This window comes from Siniperca chuatsi, linkage group LG12, assembly GCF_020085105.1.
Source record: "Siniperca chuatsi isolate FFG_IHB_CAS linkage group LG12, ASM2008510v1, whole genome shotgun sequence".
In the NCBI taxonomy this organism is placed as follows: Eukaryota; Metazoa; Chordata; class Actinopteri; order Centrarchiformes; family Sinipercidae; genus Siniperca; species Siniperca chuatsi.
The window spans coordinates 6,417,446-6,442,232 of NC_058053.1; the positions used below are offsets into that span (position 1 = coordinate 6,417,446).

The 24,787-nt window shown below is 38.3% G+C and overlaps 1 protein-coding gene across 2 annotated transcripts in view; it reads right to left on the minus strand.

The window, feature by feature from the left end:
• Window positions 1-24,400, minus strand: part of dnah7 (dynein, axonemal, heavy chain 7) — an 82,838-nt gene extending 58,438 nt beyond the window's left edge. Inside the window, exons 1-20 of one of the 2 annotated variants that reach the window (XM_044217753.1) lie at window positions 24,241-24,400; window positions 23,834-23,930; window positions 23,477-23,657; window positions 23,048-23,123; window positions 22,274-22,454; window positions 21,794-21,866; window positions 21,438-21,563; window positions 20,546-20,665; window positions 19,560-19,743; window positions 19,217-19,396; window positions 17,901-18,173; window positions 17,496-17,623; window positions 17,064-17,142; window positions 15,544-15,768; window positions 15,253-15,399; window positions 14,143-14,322; window positions 11,792-11,932; window positions 11,267-11,634; window positions 9,436-9,622; window positions 934-1,127 (exon numbers count right to left, since the gene is read on the minus strand). In XM_044217753.1, the coding sequence (XP_044073688.1) occupies window positions 934-1,127; window positions 9,436-9,622; window positions 11,267-11,634; window positions 11,792-11,932; window positions 14,143-14,322; window positions 15,253-15,399; window positions 15,544-15,768; window positions 17,064-17,142; window positions 17,496-17,623; window positions 17,901-18,173; window positions 19,217-19,396; window positions 19,560-19,743; window positions 20,546-20,665; window positions 21,438-21,563; window positions 21,794-21,866; window positions 22,274-22,454; window positions 23,048-23,123; window positions 23,477-23,657; window positions 23,834-23,930; window positions 24,241-24,309 (3,209 nt within the window). In that variant the 5' untranslated portion in view covers window positions 24,310-24,400. The remainder of the gene's footprint in view (window positions 1-933; window positions 1,128-9,435; window positions 9,623-11,266; window positions 11,635-11,791; window positions 11,933-14,142; window positions 14,323-15,252; window positions 15,400-15,543; window positions 15,769-17,063; window positions 17,143-17,495; window positions 17,624-17,900; window positions 18,174-19,216; window positions 19,397-19,559; window positions 19,744-20,545; window positions 20,666-21,437; window positions 21,564-21,793; window positions 21,867-22,273; window positions 22,455-23,047; window positions 23,124-23,476; window positions 23,658-23,833; window positions 23,931-24,240) is intronic. The other variant, XM_044217752.1, reaches the window with a different exon arrangement.
• Between the last annotated feature and the right edge of the window lie 387 nt (window positions 24,401-24,787).

Below are 24,787 nucleotides of genomic sequence, written 5' to 3' on the forward strand. Positions count from 1 at the left end.
TATCTTTGTTTCAATAGGAACATAGGAACAAGTATTCCAATGCTAAAGCATTTGGTTAAAAAAGTGGGTACCTGGCTTTCTCTATATCCCTGAAATAAAAGCAAGCCCTTTTGTCAGTCTAGCATTGCATTCAGTGAGCAGTGACTCAAATTCTCGAAAAAATCAAACTAGCACTTTCCCATCATTACACTGCCCTCCCCAGTCTACCAGCACCTCCACTAATGCAGAAATCCCTTCTTTCCAGAAGAGCTCATGATTGTGTGCTTCTGTACTGATGTGATGACAATTCCCACAAGTCAAAGACAGAAAAAAGGGATAGTGGAGTGGAAAGGAAAAATGAAATAGAAATGGCAGGAAGAGAGTAAGAGGCTATAACATCTTTTGTCTGGAATCACATTCATTATTGAACAAACACCCTGGGTGAAATTAAGGGTTGGTTATCAGTAAGTACTTGGCTTCAGGGGAAACCACTTCAGAGGCTGAGTAGACGTTGTAGTTAGCTGAATATTTTCTAGCCCTAACATCAGTTTCTCAAAGACCACAACTCTTTTAAATTGTTTTCTGTTTCCTTTTCAAGATTTGCTCCTTTCACAAGCTGAATCTCTGTTGTGAGTCTTTTTTGAGTGAAAATGGTCTGTGGTTTCACCATTTTCTTAGCTACATATTATGGTACAGAAGCTGGTTTAGGGTTAAGTATATTTATCATTGCCTACATACTCAGACTAGTTTTGTCTAGGTGTTGGGTGAACTGCAATTTCATTTCATTCAATTACATATTCAAAACTCTTTCAGAGTGGGCTCCTGATGGACAGTCAAGTATTTTACTAGGGGCCAGTCAGGGTGCTGCTCACCATGACCACTAGGGATTGTCAAATTATACACAATCACCGATGCTATTAATTGTAATCAGGGATAATGCTTAATATACAATACCTTGTGGGGTCTTTGGTCTCAGAGAGGATTTCCAGCAGCTCATCATTGGACAGGAAGAAGAACCGTGGAAAATAGAGACGCTTCTTCTCCAGGTAGTTATTAAGACCTTTGAGGATCATCTCCAGAAGCTCATTGGATGTTTTTAGCTTCTCTAGCATCTTATCGATGGCTATCACTGCCAACACGTGTTTGTCCTAACACAAACAGGAGAGAATAGTGTTTAAAGTAAGTATTTACTTTTTCAATTTACTTCAACAATAATTTCTCAGGTTAACCACCAACTTGGGCCATTTTATTATAATCATCAACTCCTAACCACATAGTTAGGATAAACATATATTGAAAACACATAAATGGACAAGCTTTACCCCTTTGGACAATTTCCGGCCCACTCAGACTAATTTCAAGTTCCCAGTATCTGGTCTCTAATTTGATGGTGGTAAATTGGGACAAACAGCTCACAACTACCCAGTGCAGTGTTTTCTCTAAGTTTTACATAGTCAGTAATGAAATATGTGTCCTTGGCCTCTTTGGACTGTAAAGCCTTTTTTAATGGATCACTCAAGGCCACAATAGCTGCAAGAAAGCAGCAACTGTCTCACATTCGCTCCCAGTCAAATGACATGTGTTGCACAAACTGTCTGCTCCAGTTATATATAACTTTAATTCCTAGGCATAAGGACATGTTTAAGCGCTGGAAATATACAGTAGCTCTTAGTTCATCAAGGAAACATATGACAGGAAGATGGTTTGTTGTGTTCATATTTTTCCAGCAGTGCAGTGTTGTCACTGGTGCCTTGAAGGTAACACTAAAACACTGCAGTATCTTCCTTTAGCAACATCCACTCTGTGTTCCACAGCGAGGCCCACATGTCACTCAGCACCCTGAAAAAAATCTATGATGGGACAGTAATAGAGATTTCACCTGAGGCCTGTCTAGCACCTATGAAATATTTCAGCTCTGATATCATCCCATCTGTACACTAATTCAATATCCCCTGGAACTGTCACCCCAAGGAAGCGCCTAAATAAAAAGTCTATCTAATCTTCAAGGTTGGACAGTGAATGCCTGAACCTGCTTGCATTGAAAATGTTGGTGATTCTGAAATTAAAAACGAACAGCATGATATCATCATCTGAATGGAATGAAATAAAAGGCAGGAAGGAGCAACATACAGAGCTAGTGTGGAGCCAAAGTGAAAAACATGAAGTAACATACCAACATGCCATCTCTGCCTTTAACTGCAAACTATCTTTGTTTTGTTGCTGTTCTGAATGATGCAACACTTGTCAACATGGTTTCTAGCTTTTGCAAATAGAAACAATATAAACTGTAAGGCATACAGGTGATATAGTTGAATAGCTAGCCAACAAAAAGGATGGTGTACTTTCATCTTTGTTTGATGTGATCAATTTACCTTAAAGCTAGAGTGCAGGACTTTTACATATAAATGAAGGTCTGTTACATTCAAGCCTTTGCCAACCGAGTTCACACAATGCTGTTTAAGCCTATCACCGCCAGGTAAATCTCTCTGTATTTCGCAGTATACAGAGTTTTTAAATATGGTGTCTGTGGCAACATTCCCGTGCTGGCGTACCGGTAATGATGCATTTTATGCCAACCAGCAATAAGTTTGGTTTTGATTTGATTTGATTTGGTTTGCCAAAGAGGAAGCGAGGAGCAACCCAGAGCCATGTAGAGAGCTCCGCGATTTTAAAAAAAAGGTCCACTGGAGAGAATGTTTATTGTTTATTTTGTTTATTATGATTGTATAGTTTGTGTTAATATGCTTTGGCAATGTTGTATTGTATGGAGTCACTGATATTCAATGGAGTTGACGCAACCGTGGAGCAACCGTAGCGACGGAGTAGGCTACAGCAACTAGGAGTAAAACCTAAGAGAGAAGAAAGAAAGCGATCAACAGCGAGGACAAACAGGGATAACCACTGGTGTAGCTTTAGCTTTTCCTTGTTGGAGAGCGCTGAGAGAAAGGACTGAGGGCAGACACAGATATCACGTTACTGTTCTTGGACAGGTTGGTATTTGTAAAATATTTGGAGTAGGCTATGTAGCTATTACATCACTCTACCTAAATAATGCATTATTGTCTTGGAACTGTGGAAATTTCTCTGTATTTTTGTAACTATTTCTGAACACGAGCCTGGGGCGAGCTCACTGTAGACATACATCATAAGCACGCGTCGCCAGCGTTTGTGTAATTACTCTCACTGCCAGAAGGGGAGACAAAGGTTCCGCACTCCAGCTTTAAGCCTGTTTTTGCTTTGTAAAGGCCTTTTCACATCGGGGACGAAACGAAAAAACTAAACGGAAATGCGGAATTTCTGTTGATGATTTTTCACTTTCAAACCTTTCACACCAAGTCCGACATGAATATTTGCATTCCATGCATTCCACCGAATGCAGCTTCGCACCGGCACACAATCATCAATTCATCATTGTCATGGACTCTTCAAGCAGGAGTAGCTACAACGAGTTTCTAATGTATCTTTTGGCTCAAAAGGTTATGAATTGTAGTGGTATGTAAAAAAACATTTCACTATAATAAACCCACACTCAACTTTTAAGTGTGGCATTTAATACAAGGCTTATGGTCAGTTTATAACAAAACCGTACGTCAAAGTACAAAAAGTTTCAGACTCAGTGAGGATAGTCTCATACAGATAGATGGGCAGATTGATTGACATGCAATTTATTCGCGCTGATTATTCGCGTTTGGTCTGAAAAGGCCTTAACTATAGACACCTGGATGTCCAAGAATTCTCTCATCTGCTAGCAACATGGAACTTAAAATGTTCAGATGAAACCATCTACATATCAATAATATGTCTTTACAAAATACAGTATATGTATAGCTGTAAATCAACAATAAAAGACATCACAAATATAGTGTTGCCATATAATACAATGATGTTAATAAGATTTTAACTAAATATACATAGCAGATATTCAATGTGTGGCAGTGTGTGTAATGCAAACAATTTCACAGTAACAGATGCTCTAGAAATCTACAATCAATACTGTTGGAAAAGTAGCAAAGGAGAGGATGTACATTAATGCATTACTTTGACTTGGCACAACTTCTGGTTTGTATCAAGTACTGTCCATTAAAAGAAGGCACAGCCACTAAAGACACTTTTAATCTCCTCAAGTTCTGTTCCAAACAGGGTTCCAGACTGCAACCATTTAGTCGCATTATGTGACCATTTTTGGAGACAGTGCGACAGAATTTTATAACTAGGAACACCAGTGCGACTTGCAAATATGCCCCCCCGTTTTTTTTTTTTTTTTAAATCATCATCGTATATCATGTGAAACACAAGGAGGGAGTGACAGGTGGGGTGTGTGTGTTTGTGTGTGTGTGTGTACGTGAGTGAGATAGAGAGAGATTAGAGTGGAGAGCTAACGCGAGGCTCTTGTCATCATAACAACGCGGCGTGGGGATAATTCTGCGCAGGATGTCATCTACCTGTGTCCGGTCCGTAAGTGCCCTCGCTCTTAATTGGCCCTTTGGTGACAATGAAACAAACTATCGATTCATTTTTCAAAAGAGAAGATCATTCAGACCCTCCTGATCCACTACAGTCCCAAATTTCTAATGAGGACAATTCAGAGCAGCAGGTGATCTCATGTTGAAAAAGACAAAGACTTACTCTTTCCGACAGGAATGGCTCACGCAATTTATGTAGGTGAGATATTGCAAAAGAAAGGAACGCCATGTATTGTATGTACTGGTCTCGGTGTGGAACAACATTTGCAGGAAAAACTTTGCAGGAAAAAGTTTGCCGATTCGAACGCACACTTTAAACCTGAAACACTCGTAACGCACAACAGCATGAAACATAAACTATGCAGAGACAGATGCACGGATGGAATTGCAGAGCCTCTGCCAACAGCATTTCAAAGGCCGGAATCTACTAATCGGTCTGCAGAGGCTGAAATGACAATAAAATTCAATACAGCCTAAATTCAATACCCTCATTTTGTGACTTTTTCCCTTTAAAATAAAACAGCACATTGATATTTCAGTGAATTGTCTATTTATTACCAGAGCATTTATCAGTAATACAGTTAAGATGGAAAAAATATGAATGTGTTGCGTTGCATGTCGATTTAAGAGGTGCTCCTAAATTTTGTGCTGGTGCCCCTAAAATTTTCAGTAGGGCGCACTGGTGCTACTAGTGGAAAAAGTTAGTCTGGAGCCTTGCCAAACCACAACCACAAAGACTAGCTAGAATGGGATAATGATTATTTTTTTATCTCTCATGATTTGCTATTGATTTCTTATGATGACTGAAGCAGTGGCTATTGACTCATGCCAAAGTGACTTTTTCCCCTCTGGGCTCACTATATAATACAAGTACTAAACAAATGGTACGAATGAGAGATTAAAACCATTTCGATTTTTATTCTTCTACAGTCGGTAGAAAAGACTGACACTCATTTTAAAGGGTAAATCAAATGATCGAGCTTTGTGTTTCAATGGGCCATACAATTATACTGGCTAAGGGTGTCTTATTGATTAACTGTGATTCTGTCTTTTCACAGATTTCAACAGACTTGTGATTTCTTTATGAGGACAATGTAAATAAATGGCTATTTTTATATTCAGCCTGCCAGCGGAAAGCTATTCATGAACACACTGAAGGGATAACAACGATCCCATGCATGTATTATGTGTGATAATGTGGCTTCAATGGGGGACAGGATCTGTTCACAGCTGATACAGCAGGTTATGTAGAAAACCATAACCTAAAGAAAGTATTTTGACACACACCACACATCCAGGACAGAAAATGTCTTGTATGTCTAAGGCACATCCTGAAGAGTATTACATATTAAGTAATATTAAGTGAGCTATTGTTTTAATGATTATTATTGTGTATTGGGTGAATCCATCAATATATTAGTAAACAATCTGTCAGTCAACTTCTCCATGAGCTTAGATGGTCAATTGTTTCTCCCATCCTCAGGTCATTAGAGGGGGCTAGGCAGGTTCATAGGAAGAAGGTTCATAGAAATAAGTCTTTTAAATTGATTTGGTCCCGTTTTTATCTGCAATTGTGCATGCAATAGTAGATAAATGACATATTAACGCAAGCAGCAAATAAAAAAAGTTAAGGAAAATTAAGTTAAGATGTGGAGGCTGTATGGCATTGGAAGATCAGTGGATCTTGAGCAGCTCCCAGTGGTTGATCTGATGTCAACAGCCCGGGCAAAAACCCTGTTGTGATTTGCGGATAGGAGAGCTGCACTGTAGCCTTCCTTTCTGCTCACACTCTTCTGTGGTAGTATGGAGTTGAGATGATTCCAATTTCATGCACTGCTGATCAATGCTATGGACCAGATGAAGGGATGTGTTCTTTGTCAGATTTTGATGCAGTATGAGCCTATAGCAGAGGGGTGTTTTTCCTACAACTGGCCTACATGGTAAGGTGAATTAGAATCATTAGCTTTAAACACTGCAATAAATTGGTGAATATAGAAGAAGAGCATAGTGTAAGTCATGATTTAGCTTTCCATAATTATTCATCTTAATCTGCAGTATTTAACATTTCCCATCATTAGTTGAAAATATTTAAAATGTAGATAAAAGAAAAAAATATATAAATTGTGTTCAAATGTCATGGGGAGCAACTAGATTTAGGATGCCTAGTATTATCGTTTGTGATATCTAAATACAAAAGTTGCTTTTTTTTATGAAGAGAATATTCTACTGTCAGCAGCAAAATCATTCTGTCCCTAGACACACTCTACAAACACAAAAAAACACACACACACACCAAGAGGGGGCCCAACAGGTTATAACTTACCTGTTAGAATTAGCTTTTACACGTACTGTACTGTATCAGTGTTCTGAAATAGTAAGGAGTAAAGCAGATGCCTGCCTATTCATTTGGAAAAATGTTTATTTAATCATCAGTGCCCTGAAACTACATAATTACCTCACCAAGGAAGAAAATGCTAACATCAAATAGCGTATTTACTTTCTGATTAAATCCACACAGCGGGTAACAATGAAAAATCCTTCCTGACTGTCTAAGCCCACTAAGGTAACTAAGCAGCTCTGGGATTTGTTGGGTCTCTGTAATTAATATTATAAAGAGAACAGTCTAGACCTGCTCTATAGGAAAAGCGCAATGAGATAACTTCTGTTATGAATTGGCGCTATATAAATAAAATTGAATTGGAGGATCACCAGTTTAACAAAATACTCAGCAGCACATCATACACATTAGGGAAATGTGACATGACAAAGCCTTTTTTTTTTGCAATGCTTAATCATGTAGATGCACATGAATATTAACTAAACTACATGTACTGTAAAAATGTTCTTACTGTGTTTGTCCACCAAACAAAACCCTAACCACAAAAGGATGCCTGTTTGACAGGGGACATCAGGACCATCATTTTAAATGTAAATATTTATTGAAATATAATACAATCATCCATTAAATTGTACAGTATATAGCCCCTGTTTAGTTTATCTGTAGATTAAATTATATTTTTACACAAACATTCCTGAAAATTCTAACATTGGCATAATGTATGAGAATGATTTCCAAGCATACATACAGTACCTACTGAGGTAAACTTCACTGAACTTAACAAAAGCTTGATAAATTTAAGAAATGGGACCCTATTTTCCTGAAACTGGGTGAGAATAAATGCAAGTGTAAAAAGTACTGTACCGACATTTGTGCCAACATGCTCCGTAACTAGACTAGACAGTATGCGTGCACATCTGTGTGTGTAAGCTCCCTGTCCCTTGGTGACCTAATTTTCTTTGTGGCTCAGTATAACCCTGCCCCTTCCAGACAAAATCCATAATTTCTATTTGATGGTGCAGTCAGGCTGGGGTTTCTGGAGGACACTGCCTGAAATTGATGTGTCTCATTTCAGGTCTACTGAGGACGCCAATTACCCTTTGGAAACTCTTTGAGGATGCTGGTGCAACACTTTCTATCCTCGTTCTGTTGTTTCTGTCTTGCTCTTTATCTTTTCCTACTGATTCCCTCCTCTCTCTGCACTCTCTTTCCCTACCTATCTCAGTCTAATACTCCTTTCTGCTTCTACTGTATACTCTCACTATTGTGCATGTTTGTGTGTTAATGTTTGATTCTTCTCACCTGGGTCAGGTTTATGCTATCATACTAGTCAGAGCTGTGTGTTGTATTTGGTCTGATTATAGTAGACAACCATATATTTTACACTGCTGGGTAACATACCAGGCCTGAGCTGTGTATGTATGTCAATTTGGATCTATATCCTTTTCAGCTTTACCCTATTTGCTGCCTCTGAACATTAAAACCAGCTTTCTGCTGACCAGTAAACTTTCTGATCAGGCTTGCAGCTTGTCACTATTCCCAACTATTTGTTCCTTTTCATTACTGAAATGTGTGGTGTAGTTACAGATGATCGTTATCACTCCAGTTAAATAGAAATGATTAAAATACAGCAACCGATCTTTAGGAAATGGCTCTGTACGGTCAATACATCAACTGGTTGAATGTGTTCCTGTTCGACCAAGATTTCATTGGCTGACACTTTGTTTTTGTTTTCTTGGGAAGTATGTCACTATGTGCTCCTCTAACTATTCTTTCTGTTACTGTTAAAACTATTTACTTTTAATTTGGTGATGATAAATGTTAAAAAGATTGAGTACGTCCTAAATATTTAGATTTAGACTTTATAGTTTGTGTTTATTTAACAAAAGTATTTATTTTCTTCATGGGTGACAAGCCTTCTCTGTAATGGCAGGGATATGTAGAGAAAATTACAACAGGCATAGGGTTGCACGCTGTATAGCACTGATTTATCACCGACAGCAACAATCCTAGATATAACTTTTTTTCTCTGACCATTAACTTTTAGTCAACCAACATTTTCCTTTGTCAAGGGCAGTTTTATTGTTCTGGCCACCACCTATAGGCTGATGTGATTTCACTACCTGTTACACTCTAAAGAATGTCTCTTTCAACAGCAGATGTCTGGCTACACAGAAAATTGGGGTTGAGTTTTTGCCCTATAATAGATAATAATAATAATAGTTTTGATGGGTTTCTGTAATATTTGCTCATTTGTCAACCTTTTCAAAATTCATCAAGTTCAACTTCATAGACTGCACTAAAATGTACTTTATTGCAAACCTATTGCCATTCATGGTTATTTTTGACACATCTGTTTTATATACTGTAGTTCCCCATACAGTTATGATTATGGTCCTGTCAGTAACTAGATACAATGCTCTAACCTTGGCCATATCTGCCCTGCAAAACAGATCCTCCCCCGGATTCCTCCTTTAACTTAGTGATTCTACTGATAGTCACCTAAGAAGAAGCTCATCTTTTTGCTCGTGCCCCTACACAGAGAGTAAATTGTATGAAAGATGGTCTCCCTAATCATTACAGCATCCTGCTGGAATAATAAAATCTTAACGAAACAAACTCAAGCATAAAACAAAATTAAATCAAACAACTTACCAGGGAAACTTGTTTCATGGTTTCTCTCCAGGTTTTGTCAACAGTTATGAAACGGCGTCCCTCTTCAGGCATCTGAGTCAAGATGTCTGGGGAGCTGAATATGGGCTCCAGGTAAAGCCAAGTGGACTGCACCTTTAACCATTCATCCAGGATCTCTTGAAGGAGCAGCAACTTGCCCTCCCATTCCCTACAGGAGAAAATGAGTACATGTAAGTGGAAATACAAAGTTAGGGATGGGGGGCACAACTACAGCTTATTATGTTCAGTTGATTATGTGTATTGGTGAAAACAGGGTCTATATGACCTGTAAAAGGAACCAAGTTTCAAAACCATCTCAGGTACAGGCTCACAAAAAGGTGATGAAAGGCAATTCCTCACCTGATACCAAAACAACCATAATTACTATTACTTAACTAGGTTTACAAAATAATTCTCCATTTTGTAGAAGCACAAGAAGCCTAGAATGAATCATTAAAACAATCACTGCTCAAAAGTAAAACAGGTTTGGGAAGTGTATTTATATTATCTTGCATTTAATGCCAGATATCCTCTGATCTGTAGTAGTTGGGATTGGCTCTAGGAGTAACTTGTACAATGCACTGACAAACTGATTTCTTTATCCTCACTGTGGTATCATCCTCTCCCCACCACAAAGCTATATAATGGCATTATAAAGTTCTCAAGTGATATTACAAAAAAGCTAATCAAAAAATTAAAACAGTAGCTGTTTAGCATCCTGCCCAATAAGGCACAATACATTTTTAAAAGCTGCAGGGAATCCTGTGTCAAACAGTGCCTGACAGCAACATAATATTGCAATAATCTCACAAATTACAGAGGATGGAGAAATTGTATCATTTGCTGAACTCAGAGGCAGATAAAAACTGAATAGTAATGAATGAATTATACAGTGTGCTCAGTTGAAACTGTTGTTTTCCAAGTTTCACAAAGCTTCAAATAGAGGTGTGTATAGGTTGTTGATTCAGTATTCCCTAAATTTCAGTGCTCCAGCTCAGACCCATTAGGAACAAGACTTCGCAGTGTCACTCACCTCTGCAGAGTGGGACAGAATATTGAGGGACTCTTTAGCAATATCTAAGTCAGTAAGATTCAGAGTTATGCAATTAAAACTTTTACATAGACCTTGCATTGCTCCCTCCAAACTTAAAAAAAGAGTTAAAGCTCCTCTGATCTCTGCTGGCATGATTGTGGGTACTTTAATCTACATGCTGTGGCATTGTCCAGCAATCAAGTCCTTCTGGACAGAAGTGATTGACTCACTATCAGCATCTATATACGTCTGTGTGTTTTGTTCTTTGTTTGCTGGGGTACAGAGCTGCACGGCTATTGTGAAAAAAGTTTTGGCTGCCAAATTATGGAATAAGCTAATGTTAGGGGTGAGGGTGGTGGGTCACAGATGTCTGTATTTGCTATGTAATTTCTATGTAGCCCAGTAGCACACAATGCACAGACTGGTAATGGATTGTTGATCAACAGTATTTTTCTCATATTTCAGTCTGTGTGTCCTGTCCAAAAGCAGAATATTCATAAAACACACACATCAGGAGTGTTTCACCAAACACAGCAGCATCATCCAGTGCAAATGGGAGATAACATAACTGCCAGAGTGAAAACATAATGCTGGGGCATTATTAGCCAATTGTGCCAGTTTACCAACAAAGTAAAAGCCCTAAATTAATAAACAACAAAACTAAAAGCATCCTTGCATTAACTTGAACAATTTCAACTAGCCCTACTATGTGTACTTACTTCATAACATTAGTGAATTGCTTTTTCAAACAAGCTAAGAAAAATACTTCTAATCTCTTACTGTATCTCCACCTCGAAAGGCTTAATGAAGGGTGAGCCCCTCATGGTTTGTGTCTTCACAATGTGATCATCCAACAGCATCTGCACTTCATCCACAGATGACAGGATAGAGGTGCCTGTCTCTCGGTAGGCCAAGAGGCTGAACTCCATGTCACCCCACTCACTGGCCATTTTCTCCATGGCTTTCTCCAGGGAGTATTCCTTGCTGGCCGCCTCACTGATGCCCTCAAAGCTGCTCAGGTGCTGTTCCAGGTGCATGGATAGGAAGTGAGCCACACAGGCCTGGTCAGTGGCTGGCTGCAGGGAGATGCCAGCCATCTCCGACATTGCATCCCAGTGGCGCTCACGCAGGCCTGGGTTGCACAGTACCTATGAAGGAGGAGTAGTACAAAAAAAAGACTTAAATAATCTAGTGGAAAGACATTTCAATTTAAATTATGATTTATTAAGTATGATGGAAAGACAAAGTAATTGAAATTAAAGTTATTTTGACTTCTGTAGATAAATCTTTCTGTTATGGTCTTACCTGCACCATAGGAATGTGCTCCTTGAAGTCCTCCACCTTAGTCTTCATAGTGGTGGCTATGTTGAGGGCTTTGGGTACATCACTAAAGCCTTTCTCCAGCTTGTACAGAGTGCGCCAGTAGTTACCAACATCCCCTTCTACCTACATGGGTGGGGTTTTGCATTACAAAGACAAGGGGAAATTAATTAATATAATAAAACAGTTTATTAAACCACAAACAGTTATTATTTTTTCCTATTATATTTTATACATATGCTATAGGAACTCACTATCCTGTAAATATAAATCATTTTCTCATGAATCAGTTCTGTAATTTCATAGAAACTGTTATAGAAACAAGCATTGAGTATTGGCATAACAGGCCATTTTGCTACTTCAATAACTGAAGCAGCTTAAACAGCAATAACAAAGAATTGACAGATGTGACTTAAAGTTTAGTCCTATCACAAAATAGTAAATGAAGTCAGACAAGAAGGAGTTGTGGAATTGTTGGCAGGCCGTGTTTAGGTGGTTTGAGGTGATTAGAAAGGTTTCCATTGATGATGACTAGGATGATTGGGGTGGTTGCTAAGCGGTTGGTATGGTGTGCTTGCTTGTTGCTAATGCATTGTTATGTGGTTGCTATGATGGGCGGTTGCTGAGGAGGTACTAGGTGGTTGCTAGATGGTTGCTATGGTGTTGCTTAGCGGTTGTCATGCCATGAGAAGACAAAATGGCTGCTATAAAAAAGTTAATGAGTGTTGTCTTGCTTTAACACATCAGTATAGTCAGAAACAGAGATGTCAGTCAAACAGTGGGGAGCAGGACACTGAGGCTGGATGAGTGTGTGTGTGTGAACTTTTATTCACACTTACACGTCTCAGTCTTTAACAAGAGATAGCACATTTCACATAAATGCTAAGTGGACACGGCAAATTAAAGCAGAAAAGATTGATACATCATATAATTGATTTATGACATACTTGAGTGAAATTCATAAATGTGTGTATGTGTGTGAGAGAGACAGTGTTCAATATAGGCACCTTTTAAAATCCAGTACTGTTATTGTGAATGGCACCTGAATAGCTGAAGGCTTTAACATATTAACGTATAAAGGAAGAGGGAGAGATCTTTCTAAGAACACAGAATTTTAAACAAAGCATTACCTTCAGATTATTCTGTTACTGCTGATAATCACAATGTATCACCATGAATGCATCAACTCTAATAGAATGTTTTTTTACTGCAGAACAGTTTTACCCTTCCTTACACACCTTGACATAACCACAGGAGAGCTGAACCCTTCTCACACATCATAACCTCGTGTAACACAAATAAAAACATTATTTGTTATTTGTATAACCTGACTGATAAATTAACTGCAACACTGGATTGAAATGAATGCTTTAACGTAAAAAAGCTGTTAATGCCGACTACAGGGCCCAGCAAAAAGAGAAGGGAAGAAGCATTTTCACACATAGCTTTCTTCACTAACTGCCTCACAAGGACTCACACTGTTCTGGGCGTTCACAGTGCTCCAAAACAACTGCAATTGCCTTTCCTTTCTATTATTGTTAATGACATGAAAGTTCATATGTCAACCTAATCATACTAAGTTTGTTGCACAGTAAAAGAAAAATTCCTAGGAAAACGCATTGTTTTATCTAAACATCTAAACATAACTGATTGAAACTGTAAGGTACATTTAATGGTACAACTGCAAATAAGATTTCTGTCACTTCAGCAACCCCACAACATCCCAGTACATACAGTTCAGGACTTGTATGGTGGCATTCTAAGCAGCCCTGAACTGTAATAAAGTAAAAATATGTCCCTGTTCATTGTAAAATGTTTGATGGTTTGATAGTTAAACTTACTAATAAACAAATATGCATAAAACAAAGAGAGGGTCACACTCAGATTATTAAGTAAACTCAATTGAATGGCAAACTCCTGTCTGGTAACATACAGAATGTTTTCGGCCATCCGGCCTTCATCAGTGTGTACAAAAAACAGGGATATGATCTCATTTAAATAGGTCAGGTGAGCCAACAGGTGAATGCAATCACTAATCACTGCGACCTCACCCATAATGGAATCACACATAGTCCGTCAACAGGTGAATAAAATCATTGCGATTCTACTCAGACTGAAGCCGCATATAGCCTCAAAGTCAGTCATTGTTAAGCATTGGAACTCTATATATTTTCACCTTGAAGGTCAGTAGGTCAGACAGTTCAAATAATAATCATGGCAAACTCCTGAGTGTGACCCTCTCTTCGCATATATGCATCTGGGATAACGCACCAGTTGGTCAGAGCGCAGTGAAAACCCCACAACTTTATAACAAAAGAATTGCCAAATTCTGGTACCTTGTCTGGGTTCACACCCGAGAGGGGTCCATGGAGCCACTGCTCGTACTGATTTAGGAAATCAGTGGCTGTCTCATAGAGGCGCAGGAAGGGTGTGAGCTTGTCCTGGATCTTCTTACGCTGTGGGTACTGGGAAACAGACCAGCCATAGGCTTCCTCCTCTAGATTGAAATCATTTATCTTTCCAAAGCGGCAGAAAGGTTGAAAGAGAAGTAAGGATGGAAGGATAGAAGGAAGAAGGAAAGAAACAAAGACAGACAAAGAAAAGATAGATGGATAAGAAGATGAGTGTCAATGCATGGATGACAATCACCAGATAAAGCCTTTACAACTTTTGAGTTTTTTTTGCACCCATTGCTGCCCTCTAGAGGTTAAATATTTGAAAGCACATACTCTAATTCAAATACAATGCAATAATCCACTATACAATAAATGTACAGTATATCCTTCAATCAGAAGCATGTCTATCCATGACCACCAATTCATACAACCTCAGCCTATACTCAGCCTTGAATGATTACACAAAAGGGGATCTTACATGCCCTTGCACTGATACAAACACAGATACTTGTGCTATGATAAGCTTTATCATGGTTTGGGCATCAGTATAACTAAACTTCTTCTGCATGATTTAGTGAAATTTTGGCCTATGTCACTCTCCATAGCTTTTATTTAACAAAGCTTTTTTCTCTTTCTCTTTCTTCAGGTGCCTCTGGACAAGGACCATCAGACTGAGAAACAGCTTTTTTCCCAGAGCTGTCTTCCTACTGAAGTCTGCCCCCATCATTTGCACTGCTTAATATTCATTGCACTGCTGTTCTGCCCAGTTCAATTCATTATTGTACATATCCATCAGTATACTTCTGTTTATAGTAATGCCATCTGTATATAATGTCCATAGTACCACTTGTAAAACATTTTCATATTACTGCTCTATCCTGCATTTATGCACACACTTTATATCCTGCACTTGCTTATTGCACTTCTGGTTAGACCTAAACTGCATTTCATTGCCTTGTACTTGTACATGTGTAATGACAATAAAGTTGAATCTAATTAATCTAATCTAATCCTACATTTTTACTTTTAAGCATTGAAATCCTCATGTACCTTTTCCATGGCTAACTCCAGTTTAGCATTGAGGGCCTGGGATTTCTTCAAGTACTTGCTGAGATCCATCAGCTCACCAAAGTTGGTAAACTCCTCCACCTGTACGCTGTAGCTCTCCAGTTCTTCCACAAAGCGATCACGGCACAACTGAAATGCACATACAGAAATACACTCTTTGTTTTCTAGCAATCAAACTTTTTTTTTTCATTTTACATTCACAGTTCTGATGCAAAAACATCCAGATTCCAGTCAACAGATCAACAGATTTATAGATAAAGTAGAAATACAGACCTTAAGGCCACTCTGATATTGCTCTGTCTTTTTATTAATGATCTGTCGGTGTTCCTTAAAGATGGATGGCATACGCTTAAGCCACTGAATGGTCTGTGTGTTGAGCTCCATGTCCAATGGTGAGAGGGTGACAAAGTCCATCAGGAAACACAAATGTGTGTTGGAGTCTGCCAATCTTTGCTCCAACAAAGGCATCTCTGTAATTTCCACCTTATTCATGTAGGCCTGGATGGGAGCACAGGGCAACAACGTACAATGGTGTGGTACTTAATTTATATAGCAGAAATAGTTAGACCTAAAAAGAAAGTTTTTAATTACTTCCACTGTTCATCCTGTTCTTACTTTGTATGTCTGTATATATTTTGTTCTGGCTATAACTGACATACAGACAAAAAGTATGTGAAAACACTGGTACAGATTCAAAGAAAGCAATTATTAGTGTGCTTACTCTGAATGATGCACACTCTTAAACTCTTATTTATATCTGTTATTATTATCACTGTTTACATACCAACTGACACTTCAACTATTTACAGTAGACACACTTCAACTGGTCACTGGTGCTTCAACTGAAATTTCAATTGCTTTTATTGTCTACCATTCAACTGAAATTTTGGCTGAAATATCTGCTTTTTAATCTTTTACTCTTCAAATGACAACTCAATTGTTTTCAACAAAATAACATTTTAAGACATTTTAACTTGTTTACAGTGTTTACACCTGCAATTTTCAGTATAAGATTTTGCCCTTTCTAGTTTACTATTCAATATTATACTGACATACAAACAGGTATACAGACAAAATATTGTACTAAAAATATTATTCATAGACCTCCACAACCACACACAGGGGACTAAGAACCAAACAATGAGAACATTAGGTCTTCTTCAAGTCAAAATATGGCTTTTCACACTAGACTGAGGATGTTAACGTTGGGCTCGGATTTAGAAAAGAAAATTCTCAACTATGGTTAAGAGGGCTATCTACATTTTCTATCTTCTATTCTGTTTTGTTGTAGACATGTCTTGTTTAAGTCAATATCGTGAGGTCAACTGAAAACCAACATATTTAGTTGGTTTAAATTTAAATCACACTCCTGGCACAAGTTCAACTAGTCTCACCTTTTCCTGGTGAATTGTATGACGTTGTTTACTGTGTTGCTACGTGACAAGCTGTGAAATTAATGAGGTTCACTGAAATGCATGGGCACCAGCTTTTCTTTTCTGCATACCAAACTTAAAGTCCAGTCACTGCTCTAAGCTAGTAGGTGTGAAATTAACTCAAGATATCCTAGGATTTCTGTAGCCTACGGTTAAGGGTAGCCCATGGGCCCATTACAAAAAGCACCCAGAACCACAAGAAAAAACAAAAAAACGCAAGGTTTTCACCTAGTATTACTGACTCTTTAATGTGTAATGCCATTCCTAACAGCTGTGTGGACAGAGGTGTGAGGGACAATTGTACATACTATAGCACAATGCACCAAACTGCTCTGTGTGACAAGAATTTGGGGTAGATACCTTAAGCTCCATCAGTTTCTGCGTGTCAGGTGGTGTGCTCAGTGCCTTCTCTGCAATCTTCTCAAATTCATTACAGAGCCTGTGAGAGAAAGAGCATTAATTCAGTGACATATATGAAGGGTTTCACAGATTTATAATCTTATTATGGCACAGCTTGGAGCTAACAAGCATCTTTGGGATACAGGCCAATACAGCAGCTAACACTGGGACTAAAACTTTCCTTTGACCTGCACAATGTTTATTTCGAGGCACAAGGGTGGCCAACTAAAGTCTGAACTCTGAAGCTTCCATATGCATAATTTAGCGGTACATGTCAAACAGGAATTGCTGTTAATCCCTGTCAACTTTTTTTTTTAATGATAACTTGCTTCAGATTTTTGAAAGTTTTGCGTGGAAATGTAGAGAAAAAGTGAAAACAGTGAAACAACTGACTTCTTGTTGGTTTCCTGATGTTCATGTAGCATCTGTGTAACCAGTTTCTGCTGTAGCTCCTGAGCACGCTTGACGAGAGAGTGGACAAGCTTATGGGACTGAACCTCAAACATGCCAAGACGTACCACCTGAAGCCCAAAGGATTGGTCAGTAACACAATGAACACCATGTAAGAAATGACTTTCAAATAAGCATAGACAGTTGTAGTCGTGGAAAACATCAAGATTTAATCATCAAGATTTAAAGACTGTTTCTTTTGAGATTTTCAGATTGTTTACGTTTTGGAATAATAGTTATCATTGGAATTAGAGAGTAAAGAAACATTGGTAACCTCAATGCTGTCTTTCCACATGGGCAGACATGTATTAGTTCTGTCTGGTGAGTTCCACCTTGGTGATCAAGTACCTTACATGATGTGTACTGGATCTGGTCAGCAAGCTGCTGGTAGTGTATAACCTCTACCATGATTTCCTGGAAGGAGTGCTGCTCACTGAGGAACTGCTCCACATCGTCCTCTGCCTGCCTGGACACCAGTGTGGCGTATTTATCATACTCATGAACATACTCCTTGGGCCTGACACACTCAGCCCAGAACACCCTGCGCACCTCCTCCAGCTGGGCCTGAAGGATCTCTGGCAGGATGATGGGCTTCAGGGTGCTTCCAAAATGGGAGCCTGGCTAGGAAGACATGAAGTAGGGTATAAACCCAAGCAGAAAACTAAATGTTTTGTTCAGTGTAGATAATGGATGCAATGCTATGATTAGCTACTTTAATTTTAAAATACAGAATAGGGATTCCAGACTGCAGGAAAAATCTACCAACTACTGCCAAAGTTTAGATCATATAAAATGTGCTATACAATTACTGAGGCACTGTTACTGATACGAATGTCAAATATACTCGATAACAGAAGATAACGCATTACAGGCAGCAGCAATGGTATGAAATGGTATACACTTCCTGTCTCCTAAGTGCGTGTGGTTGCCTCTCCCCAGTTAAATAATAATAACAATAATAGTATTATTAAGTAAAGAAACACTAGTTTTATTTCAGTTTTAACTATTAATTCATAGTTTTACGTATAAGTCCCTTTTATATTTCTGTTTATCTGGTTTTAAAGCACTGCAGTGAAACCACACCGACGGTTAGAGATGTTGCCAGATCTTGCGAGAGTGTGTTGCTGAGACAAAGACGGGTCTCGATCAAAGTTAATTTTCTCCTGATTTGTCAAAATGCAATTTTAGTGTAAGAATGTTCGGAAGATATGTGGCTTGTGAAAAATGGGTGCGATATTTACTTTGGTGACTATGAGGCAAAAGAATCGGTCATAATCTGTGCTCACGTTCACTTCTCCCATTGGAGTGAATAGACTCAGGACCTGCCGCTGGCCTCCTAAAGGGGCGGGGCAGTGGCGAACACAGATACAGGAAATGGATGTCAAGTGAGCCGTCTCCTTAGGTAGGCAAAATAACACACCTCTCTGTATACTGCAATATAGTTCAACAGCACCAGAAACTACAGCCTCCAAACACAGTTGAATCAACACCTCTCCAAAACAGTTTCAACAAACCCTGAACAGAATAACCTTCATGAAGGTAGAATTTATTGCAGGGGTGTTATATTAGACTGCATTAGTTTTAGCTAGGTGTACCTAATAAACTGGCAACTGAGCACACACACACACACACACACACACAAACACACACACTTTTCCTCTTACCCATTCAGGGTACAGTTTGGTTTCCACACGAGGTACCATGCTGATAGACCTGAGCATGGACTCATAGACGTTAAGGAGGGCCACCTCATACAATTTAAGGTCGGGCTCAAACTTGATCTCCCTGTCCTCCAGGATCAGATGCAGCACAAAGCCTGGGTGCTCATATGCTCGCTCTGACCGCTACACAAGGCAGAAAAAAAGGCAGAAAAAGATTGCAACTTTAAGTGTCCACTTGTTTATCAAAGTCAAAATCTAAAAATGTATCGAAATGACTTTTTTTCCAGCCCAGTCTATTCCACTCTTCTAAAATATATTGGCTTGAAGTTTTTAAGCTTTCTCCTACCGGGTCTTGGGAAATTAGTTGTGTATAGTCCCTCATTGAGTCTATTGCAAGGTTCTGTAGCTGGGAGGTCATCAGTGCAGCTGCACAGTTGAAGAAAGACAGTAGCTTGGCCATGTTGCTGGAGGCAGGCACCAGCATGCGTCTGCAGCCCTGGTAGTAAATGTGTTGCACTTCAGGAACCCAACTGGTGTAGAAAACAGCAAAATCACATTTAAGATTATATTCAGAGAATGTGATTATATATATATATATATATATATATATATATATATTATAGAATATTTAATACTCAAACTACAGATGCAAATATCAACTAGTCCAGTTCTTGCTGGGATGGTGCAATTAAAACTTTGATGCTGATGCAGAGTTGCCGTTGTATTTGTTGAAAAGGTAAACAAACTATAATGTAGCTAATGTTTTTACAAAAGCAACATAATGTCAGCTCACCACAGCATCACATTTGGTATCATTCTCATACTTCTGGTTGTACTCTCAGTGTTAGTCATTTGTCAGTTTATACAGGAATGAACAGATTAATATTTGCATGCTGTCTTTGGCTTTCACTCTTAGTACGAGTACCTCCTCACCTGAGTCAGTTTGTGTTCATGTATTTTCTGACGTAATAGCTTCCTATAGCTACCACTTGATGTTACTACTAAAAAGCCATATTTTACTGATGGCAACATGTATTGTTGGCTTTGTTCACAACAACGTATAGTCCTGAGCCATAGAAATACAATGTATCAATTTTTAAATTGCTATTGCGCTTCTAAAATGAAATTATGTTTCTTTGTATTCAAACGTACGATATCTAATCAATGCACATTCATTACATCTGTACATACAAATATATTTATTGTCATTGTACATGCACAACGAGATTTAGTGTGCTGTACATCAAATACAAAAAGACAAGCAATTTAGATTCTGACTGTTATTTAACTGAGCACAGGTATCTTGGTGTTATGTCAAATTTGTGGACTCACTTATTGAGGAGGATTCCTCTGGCAATATCAACATGTCTGGTGACAATTTGCTGAAACACAGAGAGCTCCATGGACTCCTCTCTGCTGTGGAACTCCTCTACATCTATCAGACGGAGATTTCTGCAAGTAGGTCATCCAGGAGGGTAAGATGATAGGCAATCACAGATCTACATTACACACCCATTTTCAAGGGTGTGTGACGTGATGATATAGTAGTGCCACAAACTTTAGAAAAGCATGGAAACATCTTAGATTATCAGTCTAAAACCATTTTCTATTACTGAACACTTTGTTATGGTTCTTAAAAAAATCTGTCCATGTCCAAGCAGAAGCAATTATTTGCAAAAACTGCTTGAGAGCTTGAAATATGAAATATTTCTCATGAAAACAAGAAATGATTTATGTGGTATAATGCGCATTTGCTCTGTTTAAATATCTTCATTTTCATCAGAAAAGGTGCTTCCAACTGTCATTATGTTATAATGTTAGCGTATTAATATACCCACAGTTACCATATATGATGATTAGAATTTAGAGTAACATTGAATTATGCATAATAGCCTGCCATGATGAGTAATAAAAAGTTTGTCTTCATGCTATGTGGGTCACATGCTGCTGTCTACTTCTTCTTCTGTCTGCTTCTGACTTTTAAACATTTTATAGCTTTATAAAATTATTATAAATTCAAATTTTTCTCAGAAGAAATTATTAAATTTAAAAGTAAAAAAAAATTGAATTAATGAAAATACATTTTTTTTCCTTTACATTAATTAACTGCAATTATTAAAAAGGCGAATTTGACCAAAGTTTATCAAACACACTCAACACCTACATTTACTCCACCCAAGGTGGAGTTTCAACAAAAGTGGAAAATGTATCATAGCATACTTACTTGTAACAGACATGCCAAAGGGACAGCACCTGCAGCATAGTGGGGTTGATAGAGTGAAGCTTATCTCTCATCCTTTTTCGCGCATGGACAAAGGCTTTGTTCCACGGTTTTGGCAAAACCTTGAGTCTGATGGAAAAAGATAACAGAGGCACAGATTATTTCTCCTATATGAAAATATATTATTCACAATTCAAAAGGCTTCCAGTCACTTCTTATTAAAACTTAAAACTCAGGTTTTCCTTGTACAAAGGATATTTCTATGTGGCCTAGTCATGAGAACCATGCTACACAGTATGAGTGAGTAAAGGCACTGTATACTTCTCACAAGCTAAACATGCAATGTCCTGGTGACTTACTCAAGTCTGTGAGGGGGCAGATCTTTCACTTTGTCCTTGTCATTTTCCCTTGAATGTCTGAATGTATATTTCACTGCAATCACAAACAAAACATATTGAAATAAACAATATTTATTACCACATTGTTATGCATTACAAATTATCCAGTCACCAAAGATGTTTGGGTAACACTGTTAATATAAGAGAGAATGAAAAAAATTATGTATTCATTAATTTTAATATCAAGAAGCATTTTGAAATGTCGTAGAAAAGGTTTCAGTCGTAGTCATCTGGACTGTTTTCAGAATCAAGACGTTTCGGCTCCCATCCGGAAGACATTCTCAATTGTGAAATGAAATTTTGAAATTTATCAATTTTGTATAAATACATGCTTTCCATCCTGATTATGGTGTGTGGATTTTAACGGCCAAATGCATGCATGTAGGTTATATGCTCGCACCTTTTGAAAGCTTGTGTATTTAAGTGTAATTAAATACATACAGATTGCTGTCTTGACACTGAGCACGTAGTCCTCCTTAATCTCCTTAACCAGCAGCTCCAATGGTGTGCTCAGGCTCTTCAGGTGGCAGGGGACCATGTCCTGAATGTTCTCCAGCCAAGAGTCCTCCAGAGGAGCCACATTCTCCAGGTCTATCCCTTTCTGGATGTAGTAGTTATATCTCTGACAGGACAGAATATTATAACCAGTTTTCAGTAGCAGTAAGGACATTTCAAACAAACAATGCCTGACATGAATTTTACTTTTTTGGTGACAGTGCTGATTACTAAATGATGGAAAAAAATCTACATCCAGGACCTCCTTGACAGTAAGCTTCAGTTGTTTTGTGGAGCATATGATTCAGTGTGTAAATATTCCTCTTCCACTGGCCAGTGCTGAATTCCTTTTCCATGCTGTGTGTGTACCTGAGCTAAAGCTATATTTTCAATGAGTGTTCACATAAAATTGCTGAAATTAAAAAACAGTGTAGTTTTATTGCTTGGCCTTAGTACAGTATATACCTGTATATACCAGTATATATATATATATATATATATATATATATAAAGTACTGCAGTAAGAAAGAAACATATCTAGCAACTGCAACTACTGAGACCAACAAAACAAAACAGTGATTAAAAGGCCACCATATCAAGTGTCTTGAAAAGATTATGTAAAAGAATGATGGGCACAATGTCTTCATTATCTGCACATACACAACAAAAGAGAGCCTGTGATATAATAAAGTATGGTATCAAGTGTGTATTGCATTTCACCATTTCACGGTTATTCTTTGCTGTAAATTTGGGAGAGCCGCATGGTGGAGAGTTGCCATCTTCCTCCTCCTCCTGGCTAAAAAGAACAGAAAAAAATGGCAAAATGGGAGGTACAACAAATGCCACTTTATAAATATAATATTTTCTATCCTGAGCAGTGTAATGTAGCAGTGGTTTGGTCACAGTTATGGTTTACAATACAAAGTTGCCTTCAAAAAGGGTTTGTCTAGATACTTTATCATAACACATGAAATTCAACATCTAATTTTATTTAAGTGGTTAGTTAGTTAGTTAGTTAGTCATGTCCTTCCTGTGCTGACAAACCATATAGAGGAAACACTGACGTAGAGAGGGATAAAGAAATAAATTGAAATGTCAATACAGACAGATAATTAAGCTTACAAGACTATAAAAAATGGTGCAACTCACCATATGAATTTAACCAGAGTTTCTCGGAGATTCTTGTGCTTTTTACTGAGTTGTGTGCGGGTACTTCTGCAATACTTGGAGGTCCCAGGGATCTGCACTGCCTTTCTGCTCTGGAGCAGGTTCTGCCCACCGCCATAACCTTTACTTGGTCTACTGTCTGCCCCTTCAAACAGCCCATCTCCTACAGCACACAGGGACAAACACATTCAGCACAGTTCAAACAGAATTACCATAATACTTACAAAATACAGCAGTATCTAAGAATATGTCATCAAAACTCTGATGTTTGAGTTGGCATAAAACCAATATTTTTTAGCTGAGAGAAAAATGATTACCAACTCAAAACTTTGAACCCACTTTTCACAGCTGCTTCAGTTCCTTGAGTTGTCTGCTTGAGTGGGGGACACAGCGAAAATGAAGGTTTAGTTGCCATCCACGGCTGTTTTCTGTGGACCTGGACAATGAAGTTAACGTTAACCATTAATTTGGTGTTGTTTCCACAAATAAGTTGAGAGGTGTTTGGATAAAAAAACAAACATGCAACTTGGAAAATAGCAATGTAATATAGGCAAGACACAAACTTTTTTTTAATGTTATTGTCAAGCGTCCACATATGATTATGCAGTAAATGAAGAAAGTTAGCTTAGTGTCATAGCCAGTTAAGTGGCAGATAATACAGTCAGTTAAAAGTTGTTGCGTCAGAACACTGATAAACATTTTCCAACCTAGGTAACAATATTGCTCATGGTGTTTTCTAAACTTACCTGTGGTGGATTTGGTAGTAAGAATGCTAGACTATCAGTAATATTTGTTTTCTTCCTGGGTGAACTCATGTTAGTACTTGTTCAAAGTTATCATAAGCTAACGCTAGCTTTTTGACGAAACCCTTGTGCCGTTGCTAGGGCCGTTGCTAAGGAAGCAACGGTGAACTCGCGTGAACTCCTTTGCACCAGCAGGAGTTGCGGATATTTTGATCCGAGCATAAATCCATAGTATAAATATAACGCTTTGTTAATCAATAGTAGCACAACGGAAGCAAGGCCTTGATACTATTTAATTTCTGTCGATATTCCATCAAACTGTGTAACGTTAACTTTAACGGCGATTACACTAGTTATGTTGTACAGGTCAGCTAATTACTAGCTAGTTAATACTGAGCTGAACTAGCTGCTCAACTTCAAAAGGAGGTTGCTATTAATGTTTTATCTACTTCCCCACATTTGTTTCGTATTAAAATGCCCTCTGTGATAACTCTGCCTCAGTGTTTGACGTTGTGAACAAGAGCAGCGCCCCTAGCAACTGGGGGGGGGG